A 22498-nucleotide genomic window follows, 5' to 3' on the forward strand; every position below is an offset into this window, starting at 1 on the left:
AGGGAATTATGTGTTCAGCCCTTGTGAAGTCTGGAATATGAAAGTGTGCATGTGGGAAAGAGAGAATTATTTGTTCAAGACCAGGAATAAGATTCCTGGTGCATCTAATTGTGGCTGCAATAACATAATTTTCTTGCTGCTGGCCATGCTAATTGGAAATCATGGAATAATTCAGTGTTGCCTATCCTTTGCAATAAAAGGGATGGCTCCATATTAATTTAGCTGTACTTAGTTCCCGTTAAAAACCCATTGGCAGCTGATGCTTCTTTAATACTAAGATAATAGTGACAAGATGATTAATAGAGATTGTTTGAGATTATCAAGACAAAATTAATTGATTATTAATGTTCCACATGGCAGTGGTCTCAACAGGCAGAGAGAGCAAGAGGTAGAATAAATCCTAAGCCCAGTACAAAGATTTTTTTTAAATGGGAAGTCTATCCTATCTGGACTATTGTAATGTGCTCTGCATTGGGCTGCTCACGAAGAGTATCCAAAAGTTTCAGTTGAGTTAGAATTCAGCAACCTGAACACTTTTGCTTAAACTTAGACTTGTGCATGTGTCACCTCTTTTGCGGGAGCTGCATTTGCTGCCAATCTGCTTATAAGTGCAGGTTACCATCTTTAAAACTTTACATGACTTGGAGCCAGGCTATTTGAAGGACCTTCTCTCACCCTTTATATCCACCCAGCCCATCAGGGTGGGAAGGCAGGATATGTTGCAGATTGCATCTGTTAGGGTTGCACATTTGGTGGGACATCAAGAAAGGACCTGCTTGGTGGTGATGCCTTCTCTGTGGAATATCATTCCCCCAGATGTACAAATGGCTTCCACCCTTGTTGTTTTTCCAAAAGGCCCCGAAGACATGGTTTTGTCAATGGGCCCAAGGACCACAAGCAGGAGATGCAGCTGATTAAGTGGTTGATCTGATTATGATACTGCTGCCATATGGGTGCAAGAATGTGGATCTTATGGTTTTTATGTTACAGATTTTTGATCTTGTAAGCACCCAAAATCACCTGTGGGGTGATTGGGCAGCTATATAAATTTGTTTAATAAATAAAATAAAATAAAATAAATGGTAATATGAGAATCCATTCTTTTCTTAATCACAGTAGGAATATTATTGAATACTTTTGAGTTTCTGATTTCCTCAGTAAGGACTTAAGGATTTTACATTCATTAGACCGCCATTTACTTGTATTAGCACAATAGATGGTGAAGAGAGAACGGTAGTTCACAGTTTGGATCATATGTATTTTCTCCCATCTTAAAAAAACAGACCCCCTTCCCCTCTCCTACTCCCTTTTATCTTAATAGATCCTTAGAAATATCAATTATAATTTATTATCAGATGTAAGAAGCCTGCAAGGAGAGAAACTGACACAATGGATACATTTGTTGATTCAGCTTGGTATTATTTAAGGTACACTGATCCTCATAATACAGAAAGGTAAGTATTTGAATATTTTTCATTTTACACTTATATATAGTTCTATAGGCTCATTAGTCTTTTTATAGCCCAGGTGGAAGGTTCTCCTCTAGCTAATATTTCTATTACTTGTCTTCAGCTTATGCCGAAATGATTCTTCTAAGAGAATCTCTTGTGAGTTATTATTGGCTTCACTGCAGATACAGAATGTAAAAAGATTAGCCTTTCATTGCTTTAAATGTCATGGGATACTCTCTTACCTGTTGTGGACCTCTTCCCTCTTGGAAGGATGTATATTGTCAAAACTTTCCAGATTTTCGACAGCTACTTTAGGATAAAAAGTGTTTTGGATACAACTTATTTAAATTCAGAAGAGATAATATTACAAATATATTTAACTTATTTGAAATAAAAATAGAGTTGAATGAGATTTCCAAGCAAGTTATCATTTGCCAAGTTTCCCAGAGACAGACAGACAGACAGACAGACAGACAGCAATATTATGCTAGAGAAGATATTCAAGATAATGGATTTCAAAAACATATTTTCATTTGCGTTTTTGAGATCAATTCTGATAGAAGTGTTCTTTAGTAAGAAATCTTCAGTGGAGTGATACAAATTTTCAAAGCAAATGAAAAACAGTTTAAAGCTTTTTTGGGATTGGTATCATTTAAAGATTGCAGCATATAATGTGTGTGAGATGAACAGGAAGCACATGTGGAAGGATTAGGAACCTCCAGCATTTTCCAAGCCAGCTTCCCATACCACAATCTGCTACATCTCAAAGATTCCATCAGTGGATAATGAAGAAAGAGAACCATAGAACAATCCTCTAACTTGTTATTTCAGGAAATTTCCCTTGAAACACCATTACTGAAGAACCCAAGAAAAACTTTAGTAAAATTATTAGAAACTCGAGCTATTCATCCTGAAACTAGAGCCTCATCTATTTCCATATTGTATTTTCCTTGTACAGCAAGATTAAAGAGAAACACAGCATTGTGTAGCTGTGTTGCCTGAATGAGTTGTATCAAATTTCAGATGGTTAAAGATGCTTTAGGACAGTGGTTCTCAACCTGTGGGTCGGGACCCCATTTGGGGTCGAACGACCATTTCACAGGGGTCGCCAAACCACGCTGTCCGCCAATTTTTTCCCTTTTTCCTAGCTGTCCTACTCCCTCTTATTGGTGGCCACACCCACTTGGGGGTCACCACAACATGGGGAACTGTATTATGGGGTCACAGCATTAGAAAGGTTGAGAACCACTGCTTTAGGAGAATTCAAATTTTTATCTTTTTTTGTAAGAGCAATATTGATTTGAATATCTCCCAAATCTATCCTTACCTCCCCAGTTTCCTCTGACATAACTTGGATTCAGTACTTGTTCTTAATCCATGAGACATCATTTATTTCTATATTGGAGAATACTTTTTCTATAATTGAAATGATTTTGCATTAATATTTTGTTAATCCTGATTTATAGTTTGTGTGCGTGTATGTCTAATTCTGAATAAATTTTTGCCTTGCAATCAGTTAGTACTTTTAAAGTCATATTCCTATGTATTAAATGACTACTTCTATAAATATTCTTATCCTGAAAGAGCTGCTTGATCACCTGCCAAAAGCACAGACCTGGATAACTCCTACAGAGCTGTTTGACATCCTTTACCATTGTTCAAGGCCACATACACAATGTGACTTAAAAAGGAAGTACTATCTTTTGAGTTGTGGTTCAGAATAGATTTTGTTGTGATATAATATATTCTTGTTGCCCCCTAATGGTAGTCTCAAATTAACAACACCCTTTAAATCAGGATAATAATGTTTTAGTGACTATTATGACTTGAGGTGATTCTAACATTCTTTCATAATTTTTATTTCTTAAATCTTTTTTTCCTATTAGGCCTTTTGATAAAGATTTGGCTGATTACTGGATGCCTGTAGATTTGTACATTGGAGGAAAGGAGCACGCAGTCTTGCATTTGTATTTTGCCAGGTTTTTCAGTCATTTTTGTCATAATCAGAATATGACTAAACACAAGTAAGTGGCATGGTTAGGGCAAAGTCAGTCTTATAGTATCTGTGGCTTTATTCAGATGCAACTCTCAAAGAAGGCTAGATATGCATGTAAAAGTATGTTCATGTGTAGGTGTGCCTACAAACATGCTTGAGTACACAATACATACATACGTGCACACCTAATAAATTATTGCCCGCTTTCCCACAGATGAATGCAAGTCCAGTAATTGTCAGGTGGATTCAACAATATACTTAATACTTTTAAGGTATTCAACAGAGAATCAAAAGATGTCTGTTTTTCTCCTCCAAAATATTTGTCCAACATTTACTATTGTCAGTTATCCATAAATATTATTAATATTAAAAAGATTCATATATATGTATAAAGCTCTGGTGGTACAGTCAAGGAAACTAACTATGAGATATGAGCTTAATACATTGGATTTAATGTATACGCAATCTATTGAACACTAGACCCATGAGGATACATACAGTGGTGACAAAGGCGAACTAAGAAAATCTGATAAGAGGGGGATATGCAGGGACTTCCGATGGATTTTGCGCGCGCGATGGCGGCTACTTTGTAGCCGTCTCTCCTGGGTAAGTGTAAGAACCGCTATGAACAGCAGACATCAGCTGTTCAGCGGTTCAAAATCCCCCTCCCGGGCAAAGGGGGGGGGTAGAGAGTGTCTGAATAGTGGTAGAGCCTCTTTTGCACCCCCCAAGTTTTTTTGGGGGGGTGAAAGGAGTGCTCCCACGGAGTTCAGACTTGTCTCCGCTTCCCAGCTGTTTTTGTCCTCAGGGACAAAACGAGCCGCTGCAAACACCTCCGTGCTTAAAGAGAACTGGTGAGTTTTTTTTTTTATAAACGGACAGAGCTGAGTAGAGGATTTAGTTTTTGCTTTCTTTGACTTATTTGGATTTTAAGTTTTAAGACTTGTTTCTATTTTTATTCTCTCTTTTTATTTTTCTTTGTTGAAAGGGAAAGTAAAATGGCGATCGGCAAATCCCTCGGTGTTTTTTTTTCTGGAAGTTAGAATGCTGACCGGCAGGCTTTTTGGTGTTTCTCTTTCTTTCCTTTCCCTTTCTCTTTTTATTTCCTTATGATTGGAATGGTTGTTTTTGGTATCTCTAAGTATTTTTTTTGGAACGGACTTTTTCTATTTAATTATTTTTTTTTCTTCTCCCTTTTTTTTTTTTTCTCTTTGAACTCTCTTCTTTTTATTGTAATGACCCTTTTTTGAAGGACTTTTTTCTGTTTAATTTTTGTAATTTTTAAGAAGGAGTAAAGCTTTTTTTTAATTCCTTTTCTCTTTTTTTTCTTCCCTTTTTTTCTTTTTATTATAACTCTTTGGAGGGAGTTATGATTTTTGAAGGAATTTTTATAATTTTTTAAGAAGGACTAAAGGTTTTTCTTTAAGATGGCTCCAAAGCGTCCAGGGATTTCTACAGCTTCTAAATCAACAGTTTCACCCTCTTCTGGGGGTCAGCTAATAACTATGAAGGATTTGCAAGACATGATGGGAGATGTTATAATTCAAATTAGGGCAGAAATGAAAAAGATTTTAGAGGAAAACAATAAGATCTTGAGACAAGATTTTGTTTTGGCTTTAGAAGGTGTTGCTTCTGTTCTTGAAAAGGTGAACTCCCATGTGGAAGAGGTAGCTGAAAAAGTGGACATAATGGAGGGGAAAATTGAAAGTATGGAAAAAGAAATGGAAAATGAGATTCTTATGCTTCAATATGGACAAATGGAATATGCCTTAAGAATTAGAGGCCTGGGAGAGTCTTTGCAAGGAGATCTGAAGGAGATGGTTGCAAAGGACTTTGCATTGATTTTGAATAAAGAAAAAGAGGGAATACTTAGTGAAATTGAAAAATTATTTAGGGTTAACTCTGTGGTGGCAGCACAGAAGAATCTGCCAAGAGATGTGGTAATTTACTTTGGTAAAAGATCTTTACGCAATGAAATTGTGCAAGCCTATTATAAGAAGAGATTTCAAATTGCTTCACAAGATGTTATAATTTTTAAGGAGATCCCATCTAAAATTTTAAGAAGAAGAAAGGAGTTTGCTTTTCTAGCAAATGAACTTAAAAAGAGAAAAATTTTATTCAGATGGGATGTTCCGACTGGAATGGTGGTGAATTACCTGGGGACATGTTATAGACTTAATACTGTTTCTCAAGCAAAAGACTTTTATACTTCGGTCCTGGGGGTATGTGCATCGCCATCTACTAAGTTTAAAGCTTTGGAAGAAAAGAATGTAGAATCACAGTTTGAAGAGCCTATATTTATGAAAACTGGAGAATCTTTGTGTGAGAGGCCTCAACAAGTCCAGGTTGAGGAGCAGAAGACAACTTGTGCAGTATACAATTCCAAAGAAAAGCAGCAACAGAAGAAGGTTAAGGAAGTTTCATACTCAGTGGTTTCTGAATCTCTGGGAGATGTTAGACCTACAAAGTCTTTGGAGCAATCTTTAAGGGTGGAATTGCTGCCTGAAATGGAAATTGGGAAATCTCAGTTTGAGGGGCATCAACAAGAGAGGAACGGGCAGAGGATAACTTGTACAACTTACAATTGTAAAGACCAATACAAGGAGGAATTCAAGGAACCCTTATTGGCTTCGGAGTCGATGGGAGATTCAGGAATTTTGGAGCAGTCTCCTAAGGCAGAACTTGCAGCATTTCTTACGAGTTTGATACAAGAATGGAGAAGGGAAATGGAAGAATGGAAGAATGGAGAATGGAAAAAACTGGAATGTGAATAATTAATAATACTAATATAATTGAGACTGATAAGGATGCAGTTTCTTACGGATGGAATTTGTTATTGGTGAAGATTGAAATGTTTAATGTATTTATTAATTTTGTTGTTTTAAGTTTTGAACCTTTAATGATAATATTGTTTAAATTTATGTTTTGAAGGGATTATAATTTGCTTATTTTAGTGAGGGGATTCTAATGTTTTAAATTTTAAGTAATGTTTAAATTTGTGTTTTGAAGGGAGTATAACTTGTTCAAGTTTTAAGTATGCTTAAATTTGGTTTTTAAATATTATTAATATTTTTAAGAGAAAATAATTTGTTTAATTAAATGTTTAGATTTGTTTAGGAAAGAAAGTAATGTTTAAATTTGTGGTTTTGGAGGGAGTTTATATAGAATGATGATTGTATTTAGATTTGTTTAGGATTTAAAAGTGTTTCTAGTTTTTAAATATTATTATTAATATTTTTAAGAGAAAATAATTTGTTTAATTAAATGTGCTTAGATTTGTTTAGGACTTATAGGTTTTTTAAGTTTTTTTCTTTTTGGATAGGAGAGAAGATTATGAAGATTGAAGGAAATATGTACTTACTTTAAGTTCTTTAAGAGTATTTAGCTTTAATGGTATAACAAAGATTTGTATGTTTATTTTTTTGTTTTAGGATAAAGAAAGAGGGAGAAATTAGATTTTATACTATAGATATAGATATTCAAAGAAAGTAATGTTTAAATTTGTGTTTTTGGAGGGAGTTTATATAAAATGATGATTGTATTTAAATTTGTTTAGGTTTTAAAAGTGTTTTAAGTTTTTTTTTTAATTAAGCCTGTACTCAGCTCTGGGAAGTCCAGGGGAGGGTTTGGGAGGTTGGGAAGGGGGGGGGGTGAGGTGGGGGGGGTATGGGAAGGGGATTTGTTTTTGTAAAATGTAAAAATTTTCAATAAAAAAAAAAAAGAGGGGGATATGCATTCCTGATTTGTAGAAAATAGTAATGAAGAAAAGTATATAGTCTAATCTGGTCACAATATCATACATTTGTTAATGTTAGACTAGGCTGGGAAGATGCCACTCAGACATTAACTTTTGAGCTATTCAGTGACTCTGATCTCAATCTACCTCCATCAAATGCACAATATAAATTCTCTCTCTTCCTCCCTCCCTCCCCCCTCTCTTTCTCTGGGTTTGTGTGTGTGTGTATGAGAGAGAGATAATAATATTGACGTATGGAAATAAGGGCATGAAATCAGTGGTTAAGAAGTGAAGCAGAGATTACCCATTGTGTCAGAATGCTTTCTCCTTCACTGCATTTACACTATTTGTTTATTAATGGATTTCCTCCTCATTCTTCAGCATGAAGAGCTCTAAGGATAGCTAATGTACAATCTTGTTTTAAAAAAGTCTTAAACCAAGGGTTTACTGTCTAAAGATATCATCTGGAGAAAGACATGAAAAAAGGGGGGGGAGCAGTGATACTAGTGCCTTTGTTTTGGCCCAATCATATTTTGTTTCTTTTATGTTACATCTATAGATGGTAAGTCCACATTTTTAAAATGGAAATCACCTAAGGAGCCCAAGGAGTTCCCTTTATAACAATCTCCCTCTTCTTTGTCTTAACGGGAAAGCTTTTGGTTAACTGTTCTGATCTAGGATTAAAGTGGGAGATTTCCATTCCTCTTTAACAATAAAAATCTATATCTTCATTTATACATTTATATATGTATATGTAGAATGTATCATCTGTACGTTCATTTTTTTTGTTTTCTTTGTTTTTTTTCTTTAAATTCAAGTAATTTAAACTCAAGTAATTTCCTTACTCAGGAGAACAAGCAAAAAAGTGGACCGACTGAATTACTGTGCTATATCAGAGCTAGTAAAAGGATAGACAATGATACAAAATTAACTATTTAAAAAAATAATAGGAGTCCAGGATTGTGCTAAAGTATATAACATAACTAAAATTGAAAGCAAACTTCTCCATTAAATTAATTGTCAAGCAGTTAGCTTGTAGTTTTTCCTATCACCAGGAGAGGGAGCTCTAATTGTAATATCATCAATAACTGCTAAGGAATGGAATAATAAATGGAAGTAGACTAGGAAGTAGACTTTCTAATAATTCAGTATGACCTGTTTCCAGATTTTCATACATTTAAAAGCACTCTATTTAAGTTGTTTGTTCATTAGTTCCTCTTCTTCATCTTTATAAATAAGAATTTGTATTTGCTTCCATAGATGGTAAAATAATTTGACCTTTCTCAAGTAACAATTTCTACAAGCAAACACAAACTGAAAACTTAGCTTGAATCAACAAGGGAATATATGTGAATCTGCACTATATAATAAAAAATAAAACATTCTCTAAACGATTAACTTTGAGCTGGAAGCTTATCTTACTTATTTATTTGCATCCCACTCTTATTATTTTTACAAATAACTCAAGGCAACAAATGTATCCAAGACATCCTTCCTCCACCTATTTTCCCCACAGTCACAACCCTGTGAGGTAGGTTGGACTAAGGGAGACTGACTGGCCCAAAGTAACCCAGCTGGCTTTCTTGGCTGATGCCCTTGAGCTCACTGTTTCTTGTTTTCTAACCTAGTACCTTAACTGCTAGACCAAACTGGCTATCTAAGCTTACATATGTAACCTTACCTTAAGTTGACTTTTCCATGTCTAGTAAAGTTTGGAAGTTTTAGATAGATCGATTTTTAATGGCAAAATATCTGTGTATAAAAAAGAAGTCCTGTCCTTTTGCTATTTATCAATTTCACCAATTATGACTATTTACTTTGGAAAATTGTACTGTATATTTTGTATATTATTTTATGTTATGTTCTTTTACTAAAATCACCCAGCTGCATATGTTCATCTACCTAAGAATGTAACTGCCTTCAGTATCTTGCAGAATGGCTTGCACTCTAGCATTCAACTGCTAACTTATCTGTTTCTTGAACTGGACAGCAAGAAGTGGAGTAGAATCTAAATTAAGGATATCTGACTAAAAGAGTTCTTGGAGACAGCATTGACATCCAAGTCTGAATTTGGTATCTGCCCAGCTTTCATGACTGGTCTTGAATCCTTCATGCTGTTCAGAATTGGGATTATCCAACAGGAAACACTTACTGTCTAAAGATTGGGCAGACCACTTCCTGTGTAACAATGGCTAAGAAATATGAAAATTGCAGAACAAAAGACCTGCAGGCTACCAAGTTAGAAAAGGCTAGATAGCGTACATCTTCATAGTTCCCTCATTGAATAGCTCCTAATTTTATTATACTTTTGCATTTATGTTTCTAATTATTAGTCAATGAGCTATATTATCTTTCTCTGATTCCCCAGTTTAAAATCCTTCAAATATATTGATGTACAGTTGACTTTGAAAAGCCCCAAATCTCTGTTCATTATATGCTTGTTGTGATATTCCACTATTAAAATTATGTAAATAGAATATTCTTGAAATGTATCTTGACCATTTCAACATTTTTCTGTCCTTAGAGAACCTTTTCATAAGCTCTTAGTTCAAGGACTAATCAAGAATCAAACATTCAAGCTACCAAAAACGGGCCAGTATTTGAAAAGAGAAGAAGTTGATTTTTCTGGTAAGTGAGGCTTAGCAATGTGCATAGTGTTTTGCACGGTGCCTGGGCCTGAATTGAAACATTCATGTTTGATATTTGAGACTCTTGCTTTGGGCAGAAGGCAGCCAAAAACATTGCTGACAGAGGGTCTGGTAAGATATGCCATGCTTGGATGTTGGCAGTACTGAGAGAAAGAGTAGATCCTGAGAAGAAAGTGTATTTTGGACTTTGGCAGAAACTAACAGAGAGAGGGAAGATGAAAATGTCAGTGGTAGTTCAGTCGGATATTCTTGCTGGAAATTTCTATGCAGAGGCTGAAAGCGAAGAGGCAATGTGTATGAGCCTTGCCCTACTTGCCTGCCTGGATTTTGTTTTGTCTGAAATCTGAAAGTAGCAAAGTAGTCTGCTGAATCATAGCTGATCTGAAATGGTTCAGCAGGGTCTCTGTGATGTAATGGTTTTCTCCAAGTTTGACACAAACAGTTTCTCCATTTCATGACATCTCTAGTGATGTTGCTACAGGTATGATATCATTCTAGATACAGTGAGTATAAAAAATCTATACACCCCTGTTAAAATGCCAGATTTTTGAGATCTAAAAAAAAATTGATCAAGATAAATCACCAGAATTTTTCAGGGGGAAAAATAAAAATAAAAAACCTATAATAATGAGGTTGCATAAAGGTGCATATCTTTCTATAAATAGGGATGTAACTGTCTTCAGAATTAACCAATTACATTCGACTTGATGTTAAATAGTAGTCAGTACACACTTCCTAATTAAATGATTCTGATCAAGCCCATGTAAAGTTTAGCTATTCTAATAGGATTTTTCTGACATTTATTCAGTTGCCTCTTGCAGCAAAAACTATGGCCAACAAAGAGATTACAAAGTATCAAAGGGATCTCATTCCTAGAAAGTATCCATCAGGAGAAGAAATTTTTTCAAGGCATTGGATATACCATTGAACACAATGAAGACAGTCATTAATATGTGGAGAAAATGTGGTAGAACACTGACATTTCTAACAAATGAATGTCACTCCAAAAATGATGAAAAAAAAAAAGAAAACTGGTTCTAGAGGCTGTCAAGAGGCCTATAGCAATGTTAAAAGAGAGTCTGGAATTTTTGACAAGTATGGTTATGTACTGCATGTGGCAATAATCTCCCTTATTCTTCATATATGTGGGCTGTGAAATATGGTGGGAAGACAGAAGCTTTTTTTTACAAGAAAAACATCCAAACCCAATCACATTTTGCAAAAACTCATGTCTGACAAAAGCATGTGGGAAAATGTTTTATGGTGTGATGAGACCAAGGTTGAACTTTTTGGCCATAATTCCAAAAAGTGTGTTTGGCACAAAAACAGTGCATCACAACACCAAAAGTACACCATACCACAGTGAAGCAAGATGGCGGCAACATTATGCTTTGTGGCTGCTTTTCTTCAACTGGAACTGGGGCTTCCATGAAGATGGAAGGAATTATGGACAGTTCCAAATATCAATTAATTTTGGCACAAAATCTTCAGGCCTCTAATATTCTGGAGATGAAGAGGAATTTCTCCTTTCAACATGTCAACCAGCCAAAGCATACCTCTAAATCAATACAAGAATGAATTTACCAGAAATACATCAAAGTTTTGGGAAAGCCAAGTCAGAGCCTGGACCTGAATTCAATTGAAAATCTGTGGGTGACCTGAAGAGGGCTGTGCCCTTGCAATCTGACATTTGAAGCACTTTTGCATGAAAAAATAGGCAAAAATTATTATTGTTATTATTATTATTATTAATAATAATAATAAGTAGTAGTAGTAGTTGAAAGGGACCTTGAAGGTCATCTAGTTCAAACCTCTGCTCAGGCAGGAAATCCTATACCATTTTGGACAAATGGCTGTCCAGTCTCTTCTTAAAAACTTCCAGTCTTGGAGCATTTACCGCTTCTGGTGAATTGTTAATTGTTCTAACTGTCAGGAAGTTTCTCCTTAGGTCTAAGTTGCTTCTCTCCTTGATTAGTTTCCATCCGTTGCTGCTTCTTCTGCCTTCAGGCGCTTTGGAAAATAATTTGACCCCCTCATCTTTGGGGCAGCCTCTGAGATATTGGAAGATTGCTATCATGTCTCCCCTTGTCCTTCTCTTCATTAAACTAGACATACCCAATTTCAGCAACCGTTCCTTATATGTTTTAGCCTCCAGACCTCTAATCATCTTTGTTGCTCTTCTCTGTACTCTTTCTAGAGTCTCAACATCTTTTTTACATCATGGTGACCAAAACTGGAAGCAGTATTCCAAGTGTGGCCTAGCCAAGGCATTGTAAAGTGGTATTAATACTTCACGTGATTTTGCTTCTATCCCTTTGTTAATGCAGCCTAGCACTGTGTTGGCTTTTTTGGCAGCTGCAGCACACTGCTGGCTCATATTTAAATGATTGTCCACTGGGACTCCAAGATCCCTCTCACAGTTACTACTATTGAGCAAGGTACCACCTAAAACATTTGGTTTTTCTTGCCTAAATGTAGAACCTTACTTTTTTCACCATTGAATTTCATTTTTTTAGATAGCACCCAGTGTTCAAGTTTGTCCAGATCCTCCTGTATCTTAAACCTATCTTCTGGAGTGTTGGCTATACCTGCCAGCTTGGTGTTGTCTGCAAAATTAATGAGTTCCCTATCTATTCCCTCGTCCAAATCATTGATGAAGAGCACTGGGCCCAGAACAGAGCCCTGGGGCACCCCACTACACACTTCCCTCCATATAGATGCAGTTCCATTGAGGACCACACGCTGAGTACTGCCGATCAGCCAGCTATGAATCCATCTGGTGGTGATGCTGTCTAACCCACATTTTTCTATCTTATCAAGTAGTAAGTTATTAAATGCCTTACTGAAGTCCAAATAAATTATATCCACAGAATTCCTCTGGTCCACCAATTTGTCACTTGGTCAAAGAATGCAATAAGATTTGTCTGGCATGATCTGTTTTTGATAAACCCATGTTGGCTTTTAGTAATGATTTTTGCCTCTAGGTGTTCACTGATTCATAGTTTAATTATCTTTTCCAGAATCTTCCCAGGTTTTGAGGTCAGGCTGATAGGTCTGTAATTTCCTGGATCCATTTTTTTCCCCTTTTTTGAAGATGGGAACTACATCAGTTCTTTTCCAGTCCTCTGGTAGTTCCCCAGTACTCCAGGATCTTTGAAAATTATGGTTCAGTGGTTCTTTTAAAGAATTTAAATCCCTCTAGCTGTGTGTTCCATTTGTGGATTTCATCCCACCCATGTTTCCGTAATGGCAACAATATCATATCTGCCCTCATTTACCTGGATTTCTAGTTCATCCTGTTTACTGTTCATACTTTATGCTGTCATAAAATCAAAAAGTGTTTCAACAAAATATTATTGGTTGTGCACACTTATGCAACTACTTTATTGTACGTTTTTTATTTTTTCCCTAAAAGATCTGTTTGTTTTTCAATTGAATGGTACAGCTTGTGTGTTATATTAAAGGTGAGAAAAAATCTGAATCTGATTTATCTTGGTCCGATTTTTTTTATATATATCTCAAAAAGGGGGAGTAGACATTTTATATCCACTGTATAATCAGACAAAATCAAATGCCAGTATTTATTAGAGAATGTTATTTATCAGACCTTAGTAACATTATTTAACTCCTTGAGCTGGCTGATTTACTAGAGATATTATAGTTCAACAATGAATGTTTTTATTGATTGATAAACAATTTTATGCCTAAGATGCCACTAGCTGAGTGTTTCTAGTTGGCCCATAGTATTTCTAAGTGAAGAATGTTGGCTTTTTTATGCATAACTGATACTCAACAGTATTATATCTAACAACCCCAAAATTTTGGATGGAGTCCTAGAGATCTTTACAATTATTACTAAATTATATATATTTAATGTGATAGGAAAAATTGTTGAATACCTGACTAGAGACTAAACTTTGATATTTAATCTTTACTTCATTTAAATACTATGCACCTTTAATCAAATTAATCAGCTTTGAGGGTGTAGAAATGTAAATTTTTGCCATAGATACGCACAATAATATCTACTATTGCTGATCAAGCTGTTGCAGATAGTTAAATTGTGAGCTTTATGGGGTTTTTATATTTTGATAAAAGCATAGTTCATTTGGGGCTCACATTCAGATGCTGAACCAGATGTGAATTGCTATAAGTGGGACATTAGATAACCATTACATGGGGTAAATATATTTTATATGAGATCACATTTAATACAAACAAATTATTTTGCACATTATTGAATTTAAAGTAAGAAAAATTAAAATTTCTATGTACAGTACAAATATTATCTAATTTGGATAAGTAAAAATTCCTAGAAGAGAATAAACAAATCAATTTTTTATTCCAAAGACCTGCCTTTCTAACTTAATTCCTTCAGACAAGAGAATCATTCCTTTCACCTCAGACAGCATGACTACAACCTGCTTATTGAAGATGATATTGAGTAGAATATATTTTGAATATGGGTGCAGCAAAGGATTTAAAGCAATCAGCTTTTAATGTGAAATATTTCTGAGGTTGTATCTTACATTTTTCTTGATGTATATATTTAGGTCCTGAACCCATTCATGCAAAAAACAAAGAGAAACTACAGTTATTGTGGGAAAAAATGAGCAAATCCAAGTACAATGGAATTGAACCTGAAGATATAATTCAGAAGTATGGAATTGATACAGTCCGACTATACATCCTATTTACTGCCCCTCCAGAGCAGGACATCTTATGGGAAGCAAAGAGTAAGAATCCTTCCAAAAATCCAAATTCTTCTGATATCAGTTGGTATTTTTGTTGCAAAATTCCTTTTATACTTTCAAAATGCTGACAAAATTCTCAGATTAAATCTTTTTGTTGTTTTCATGAAGAAACCATCTGGTCTGAATTGAAGTATGTTTATTGGGTTTTCTTTCATACATTATTTATAATTGTGCTATTTACAAGTTGCCATAGGAAGACATCCAATTCTCTTTCTAGCAACCTTTTCTAACCTATAGCCCAAACACACTTTCCATTCCAAATATTTGCCAGGCACAAATGTTTTATGGCAACCTTCCTCAAGCTGGCAGCATCCAGGTGTGCCTTAATTCTCAGTCATCAAATATTCCAACTCATGGAAACTACAGTTCAGTACACTGGAAAAAAGTCATTAGAGTGTAATGAGTGATTTTTATTTTGGAGATATTTTGAACACTACTGAAAACAGAAGCAGATGTGTTTTTGAAAGAAGCATTTAATATTAAGTATAAATGTAACTCCCTGACAGGATGTATTAATTTAGATTCTTCCTATGTATAACTCCTTCATTGATTTGAAACCACATTGTTACTTCTCTGTCTGTACAAAGCCATACAAGGGTCATAGATGAGTCAGTTAACGTTGCAAGTTAACACAATAATCCTCATGGAACTGAGGGAAAGAATTATTTGATTGCTGGCTGACCTCTTGTCAACTCCCTGCCTCTGGGCCTATTTTCCTCATGAGGTCATGGGGCCTTAATGACATTAGTCCCATCATTCCTTCCTCATCCTAGTTGAACAATCTGAGGGTAGCTCTGTTCCCCACACAGAGTAGTTTGCTTTTTATTGCACAACAAATGTGTGTAAATAGATATTGGCTGACCACAGAATTTTGCACTTTGCCATTAGTTAGAAGAGCAGAAGAATCCTTAACATTCATATAGAAGGGATGCTCATAGAGCACAGGTTTCAAACTCGATCACGTCACATGATGTATTGCAATGTTTTTGCTTTTGCGGAGTCAGGGTGGGCATGGCCTGCGCATCCGGTCCACAGGCTGCCAGTTTGACACCCTTGCCATAGAGGGTACAATTGTGAGAATTAGAGGGTTTTCAGTGATTTTGCAGAAGTATTTATGATGCGGATCTATCAAGTAGCAACTCGGAAATGAGGATCTGAACTGTTATAAGCTCATATTCTTTAATTCTGTAGAAAGTGGGAATGTCTTATCTTCCTTCTGTAAGCAGCACTACTAGGATCTATTTTTTTATTTCAATGTTAAGAGAGCAATTTGTTTAGACATCACTTTTTTATCTAACTTTACAGTGGACAGATCTGGTAAATGGTTTCTAGCACTAAATCATAAGCCTGAAGAAAGAAAGAAAAAACAGAATATTTTAAATACAATGACTACTTACTATACCATCAAACAAGATGAATATCATTTTATCCCAATTAAATAAGAATGTTTTTAATTCTAAAATTAAAAACTGGCACTAATGACTGATTAGTAAAGAAGGGCAGAACTATTCATTATTTTTTTTCTTTTTTCCTAGATGAAATTGCTGTCTTAATGTGAGCTAATGAAAACTTCTGTTTATCATTTTTCATTCAGCTGATGCAATCCCTGGGGTGTTACGATGGCAAACCCGCATCTGGCACCTGGCAACTAAATTTATAGAAGCCAGAAATGCTGGTCCTCTACCCAGTCCTCACTTACTTAGCCAGAAAGATAAGCTGAATGCCAAACATATCTGGATTCAGAAGAACTTCACTGTCTCTGAGGTTGGAAAGAGATTCTGCCTATTCCAAACATGTTAGCAAATTTTAACTGATGTTTAACACCAACTGCAACAGAGATATAATTTTTTATTTGTCTAGACCAGAGCTTTTCAACCGGTGGTACACGTAGCACTTGTGGTACTTTGCCACATGGCAGGTGGTATGCGATTGCTAGCCAAGTGTAGCAGGGGAGGGGAATGAGGCGAAGTGAGCTAAGCCTGAGGGAAAGGCAGCTGCAAGACTATCTGGGCTTGGCAGAAGCCCCAGGTGCTGGCAGGGCTCCAGCTGATTGGCGCTTCCAGAAGCAGCTCGGAGCTGGAAGTGAACTGAAGTAAAAAGGGGCGGAAGAGAGGAGAGGTTATAAACCAATGTGGTTTGGGTGGGAGAAGGGGAAAAAAGACAACAGGAAAGGTTCAATCCCTTTAAACAAATGTAATTAGTTTTACCCCCTTTAATTGAGTCTGTCTGGCTTTTAGAAAGTTTTCTTTGAAGGTAAAGAGGCTTAATTTAAAGCTAACGCTTTTCGCAATTGCCAGAGCCTTTCAGTCTAGAATTGCAACATTGTGACACATGACAGCCTGAGGCAGCTTAAAGAGAAAAAAAAGTTTGTTTCTTTATTTTCTTGCTTTGCACTTGATTCCTGTGTCTTTAAGGGTACAGGGAAGGGATTGGGGAAGTGCATTCTTACAACACTGTGAAAGAGCTCAGAAGGGCAAACCAGCTAGCTCAGGAGTCTACAAACTTAGCAAATTTAAGACCTGTGGACTTCAACTCCCAAAATTCCTCAACCAGCCATGAGGGCTGAGGAATTCTGGGAGTTGAAGTCCACAAGTCTTAAAAGTGCCAAGTTTGAAGACCCTGAACTAGCTGGTAGTGGTGCATATTAATAAACATGGTTAAATTCATCATACATTTATCAGTGCAAAGAGAAAGTAATTCAGCAAAGGAACAGCCACCAAAGAAAATAAAACTGGTACTTTTTTCTTTTTTTCTACAGTTTGTAATATTTTATTAGATTATAGAATAAAATACAAAAGCAAATAGTAGGACACAGTGGGGAGGAAAAAGGGGGGGAAAGTGAGGGGGAGAAGGGAAAAAGAATATAGTTCCTCTGTTGCAGTAGAAGGAAGCATTAACATTGAACCTCAACTTTTTACTTTTCCATAATATTATAAAGTAGCCATTTCTATAACAAATGAATCTAATCAGTAAAACCCAAAATCCCCCCCCTCTTTTTTTTTTAGTCATCAAGTTTTTGACACCTTGCTAAGCACTGGTGGTACTCAAATATTGTCATGTCCTAAAAGTGGTACAATCTGTGAAAAGGTTGAAAAGCCCTGAACTAGAGAATGTTTTTTGAAAATCAGTTATTGTTTTGCAGATAAAAATAACAATGTTCTGTTTCACACATACCGTACTTGTTTCTATTTCTTCCATAATATTGTAGCACCAAAAAAAAAAAAAAGTCATGAATGACAATTGTAATGATTTCTCAGATGTTATCAAATAGCAACTATCTTTGTCCTGCTCCAAAGCCAGGAATGTTAAATTGCCTTCATTTTATCTTTTTTAAAGATTACCACTTAAAGCCAATTCACATACTCTACCAATTCCAATTAATTATAGAATATCTAGAATGCTGTTCTCCCATCCCATAGCTCTTAATATTTCGAAGCTAAAGGGATAATAACCAAAACTCAACTGGTTTACGTTTTTTTATGATAAAATACTGTTTTTTAAAAATCAATGAAGCATTGTTTCTATATGTTCCTATGTAAGTTCCGTAGTCTATAAAAGGTGTCAAATTTTGAAAAAATAGAGAACAAAACCTTTGCTGGAGAACGTCTGTTGTAATCCAAATTAACTGAAGAAAATGCTTGCTTTTGTATTTTAGGTAACAGAATACTTCCTGGAGGATTATTTATTTAATGGCATAATTTCTCGACTAATGGGTCTCAGTAACATATTGTTGGTGAGTATGCTGTGTAAATTTGCTATTTTACAAAAAGTCTGTTTATTCCTTCAATGTACAATATCAATCCTATCTAATATAATATATCAATACATGTGGCATAATGTTTCATCTTGTATTTCTATGAAATAATTTTCATAATATACACACAAACAGACACACACACTCACATAAAAGAAAATATGAAGTTGTCCTTTTGGAAATATATAAAATTTAATTTCAATATAATTGATAACTATTAGTAGTGAAATATAGGTATCAAGTAAATTTGTGCCCTGCAATATTATGAATATAATCACTGTATTTATTTATTGACTGTAAATTGTGATGTATTTCTAATAATGGAGTTTTAAAAGGCAATCAGATAACTATTACTTTTTTAAAAAAAAATAAAACTTTCATTTTCTATCTGAAAATATTTAACAGCTAAATCAGAATCTGGCATAGACTGACTACATTGAAAGAAAAGACTTAAACTACATCTCTTGCTGCTAATATAATAGCATTTTTTCTGCAGGCTATCTTTTTACATCCTTAACTGATTGGAGGGTTGAATAAAACAGAGCAGTAGAGTAAAACTTAGTGTGGCAGAACAAGTTTTAATATTAATTTTCACTTCTCCCCGAATGAGGAAATATGAAAGCTAAAATTAAAACCAGAAAGTACACGTCTTCCAAAGACAGGATAGTTTTCCTTTAAAAAGTTTTCTTCTTCCAGTAGTGGTAAACACAAACACTGAAGTCCTGTTGTGAATCAAGTTGATTGATAATAGATAGAAAGTGGCAAGACAATCAGCCTTACAATACAGCTGGGGAAATGGCTGGTGTGTATTTCAAGTATATTAGAGGAATTTTATATTTTCATAGCAGTTTTAAAGAAATATTTTCAATTAGAATGTTTATTACTACCCTAATTATTGTGTGGAATTGAACTGCACTTACTTCCTACTGATTAATGCTTATTTTCTTGCTTCTAATGTGCGATACAGCTTTGCCCATTCTAGCCATTTTGTGTTTATTTAGTATTATGTAAATCTATCCAATGAGTGCTTGTTTGAATAGACAAAACAAAATTATTCCCTTAAAGCTTTTGAATTGTTTGCCTGACTGGGTGATTTCTATGACTCTCATCATTTCTCACTTGGTTTCAAAGAAGCAGAAAATTTTCTTTTTTCACTTCCTCCTTTCCACTCACATTGAATGTGTGAATGTGAAATCATTCTGTTTTTACACATGCAGAATTTTTGGGGGAATAATGTAGCTATGGCAGAGCCTGCATGTGAAGTTGGTGCTTTTATTATGTATATTCTTGTGCCTCCAAGGGTTCTTGTCAGTGTGTAGAGCAGGAGTCCTCAATGCCCCCCCTCCAGTCCATGGACCGGTATCGGGCCGCAGCATGCCAGCAACCGGGCCTCACAAACAAGTAAAGTCCCATCCATGGGATGTAGGTAGCACACAAAACCACGCACTGTCCAGTCCACTGAAAAACCTTTCTCCACAGAACCGGTCCCTGGTGCCCAAAAGGTTGGCGACTTCTGGTATAGAGTATCCTCCCAACTCACTTCAAATACAGGTGGTACTGAGAGATAGCAACAAACCCATTAATATAGCCTTGTTTGAGATTGGACTTTAATTTATTATTTCCTATCCTTAGTTCCATCACTTTCACTGGGAATAGGGCAGGAGAAAGGCAGATTCAAATGTGCCATTGTTTATTAATTCCTTCAATATTGGGAATGGGAGGAACTGTTTTTCCTTCACTTCTTTTCATTCTATGACTTTATCTAGACCAGTGGTTCTCAACCTTTCTAATGCCGTGACCCCATAATACAGTTCCCCATGTTGTGGTGACCCCCAAGTGGGTGTGGCCACCAATAAGAGGGAGTAGGACAGCTAGGAAAAAGGGAAAAAATGGCGGACATCATGGTTTGGTGACCCCCGTGAAATGGTCGTTCGACCCCAAATGGGGTCCCGACCCACAGGTTGAGAACCACTGATCTAGACTAATGTTTTTCAATTTTAGCAACTTTAAAACGTGAGGATTTTAATTCCCCAAATTCTGGCAATTGAAGTCCACAAAACCCAGGCCTAGCCAGGCGTACATATTTTGCCTAGCGTATCTTTCACAATTGCTTATTTCTGGCTTGCTCTTTGAAGCCTTATTGTTATAAATTGGTCTTCTGGAGCATTCTTTGAAATTTGCTAAATGCTGACATTCCTATGAATTGGATTCTACAACGTATTTATCATGTTATTATGAAAAAAATATTTATAGATAATTTTTCACCTAATATCAAATGCTATAGTATGCTATTACAAACTTCTTAATGTTTTAATTTTATTCCCACTGTTAACAAAATCCATTTTCTTCATTCTTTCCTTTCATAGCAAACTTCTGAACAGCTTATTATCCATAGTGCAGAATTTGAAGATGCTCTGGCAACTCTCTTTATTATGCTTGCCCCACTGGCACCACTCCTGACTTCAGAGATCTGGAAAGGTAACTTTATGAATTTAGTGCTATTTATAGAACTTATATGGGCACCTATTTCATATGGTCCTAGGTAGCTTACAATAAGCAGTAAAAACAAGAATCAAGACAAACTCCTTCTCACTAGTATCAGACCACTCAAAGTATTATTCTCCTGATTTGCTTAACTGGAGAAAAAAAACTATGAAATAAAATTCTAAATGCAGTGCTTGAATTAACTGCATTCAGTTGGTTACATAAGACAGCCTGAAATGGGTCCCTGGAAGTTGCTTTGGCTTAGAAATCTCATTATACTGATTAGCATGCCCATTAATTATCTCAGCTGGGGACGATGGCCATTATATTCAAATATATGTGGAATATATCAGATTGGAGACATTGATTAAAAGATGGCTGTTAGAAACTTTATGGTAATAGATGATTCTGCATATAAATGTGGAATGTTTAAAGATTAGTTGATGTATATTGTTGTTTAAAACATGGCAACATTATCTGTTAACCTGGTCAGATAGCTCAAAATGGTTCAAAAGCATAGAACCATCACTAAGGTAAAAAAGCAGCAAACTCATGTTAACAAAGTTTCTCAATTTGGAACGCGGAGTTTAATTTAAATGTCTGATGGAGCTTTTCTTCAGCTTTTACATGCTATAAACCAGGGGTGCAGGCCGGACACATCACATGGAAGCCGCACCCACCCCATTGTTGGCAATGGCAAAATCGGCCCGATATGTTGCGCGACATCACATGACGTCGCGAGTTTGACATGCCTGCTATAAACTTTCATTCAGGCCAGGCTTTGGAAAAGAAGGTACAGAAATAGTTTCTCCTACGAAGGTAAAACTTTTACTTGAAATCTTTGGAATTATTTTTACTCAGGCTTCACAGAGGAACACCTCTATCTAAGTTCTTCTTAAACTCATAATATCCTTAATATTGTCATAATTTTACTTATTGCTCTGATGTTCTTTTTCTCCAGATAATGCAAATTGCCCACCAATATTTTCTAAGCAATTTACAGAGCAAGACCTGATTAGCTTCAATTCTAAACATCAACTACTTGTTTCCAGGTCGTTTCCTGACCTTTCAGTTCCTCTACCACCATATATATGAAGCTTAAAACATATGTTGTTTAGAGGAGTCTGTCCATAGGACTGTTATTTATGAGGCAGAGATTGTAGTAAAAACTGTCACATGTACTGCTTTTCATAAGGGATGATTAGCCACTAGCCAGTAACAAATCTGTAATTCTTTCATTTTCATATGGTTCATAATGCAGCTAAATAAAAACATAAACCAGGACTTTTGGTTTATAAACAAGATAATATGTGCAGGAGAGAAAATAAATTTCACATATATTTCTTCTACTCAGTTATTTCTTTATGACTTTTTGAAGAAAAAAACTAGCAATATTTAGCGGTCAAATGTTATAAAAACTATTTATTAAATATAGATGCAGCCCATCTCCCTGATAAGGTGACTTTAGGCAGCTTACAAATAATAAACTTGCAGAATAGATTTTAAAAATTAAAAAAACCAGAACTCCAAATCCACTAACTGAAACATGGTAAGAAAAAAAAATACACTGAGAATTAATCAACAATTGATTTGGACTACAAGACTAGAATTCATTACAGCAGTATAATTTAAGATTTGATGTTGATGAGAGTTGTGCTACCAAGGAATCAGCCTT

At 35.5% G+C, this 22498-nt stretch overlaps 1 protein-coding gene across 3 annotated transcripts in view; it reads left to right on the plus strand.

Moving 5' to 3' along the window:
• Positions 1 to 22498, plus strand: part of LARS2 (leucyl-tRNA synthetase 2, mitochondrial) — a 90290-nt gene that overhangs the window by 50415 nt on the left and 17377 nt on the right. For all 3 annotated transcript variants that reach the window (XM_039336125.1, XM_039336126.1, XM_039336127.1), the window contains exons 13-19: positions 1356 to 1454; positions 3338 to 3475; positions 9708 to 9811; positions 14385 to 14567; positions 16180 to 16349; positions 18241 to 18318; positions 20706 to 20817. In XM_039336125.1, coding sequence (XP_039192059.1) covers positions 1356 to 1454; positions 3338 to 3475; positions 9708 to 9811; positions 14385 to 14567; positions 16180 to 16349; positions 18241 to 18318; positions 20706 to 20817 — 884 coding nt within the window. The remainder of the gene's footprint in view (positions 1 to 1355; positions 1455 to 3337; positions 3476 to 9707; positions 9812 to 14384; positions 14568 to 16179; positions 16350 to 18240; positions 18319 to 20705; positions 20818 to 22498) is intronic.

The sequence above is a fragment of the Crotalus tigris genome, unplaced genomic scaffold (assembly GCF_016545835.1).
Source record: "Crotalus tigris isolate CLP2741 ecotype Arizona unplaced genomic scaffold, ASM1654583v1 scf7180000017666.27876245, whole genome shotgun sequence".
NCBI classification, from domain to species: domain Eukaryota; kingdom Metazoa; phylum Chordata; class Lepidosauria; order Squamata; family Viperidae; genus Crotalus; species Crotalus tigris.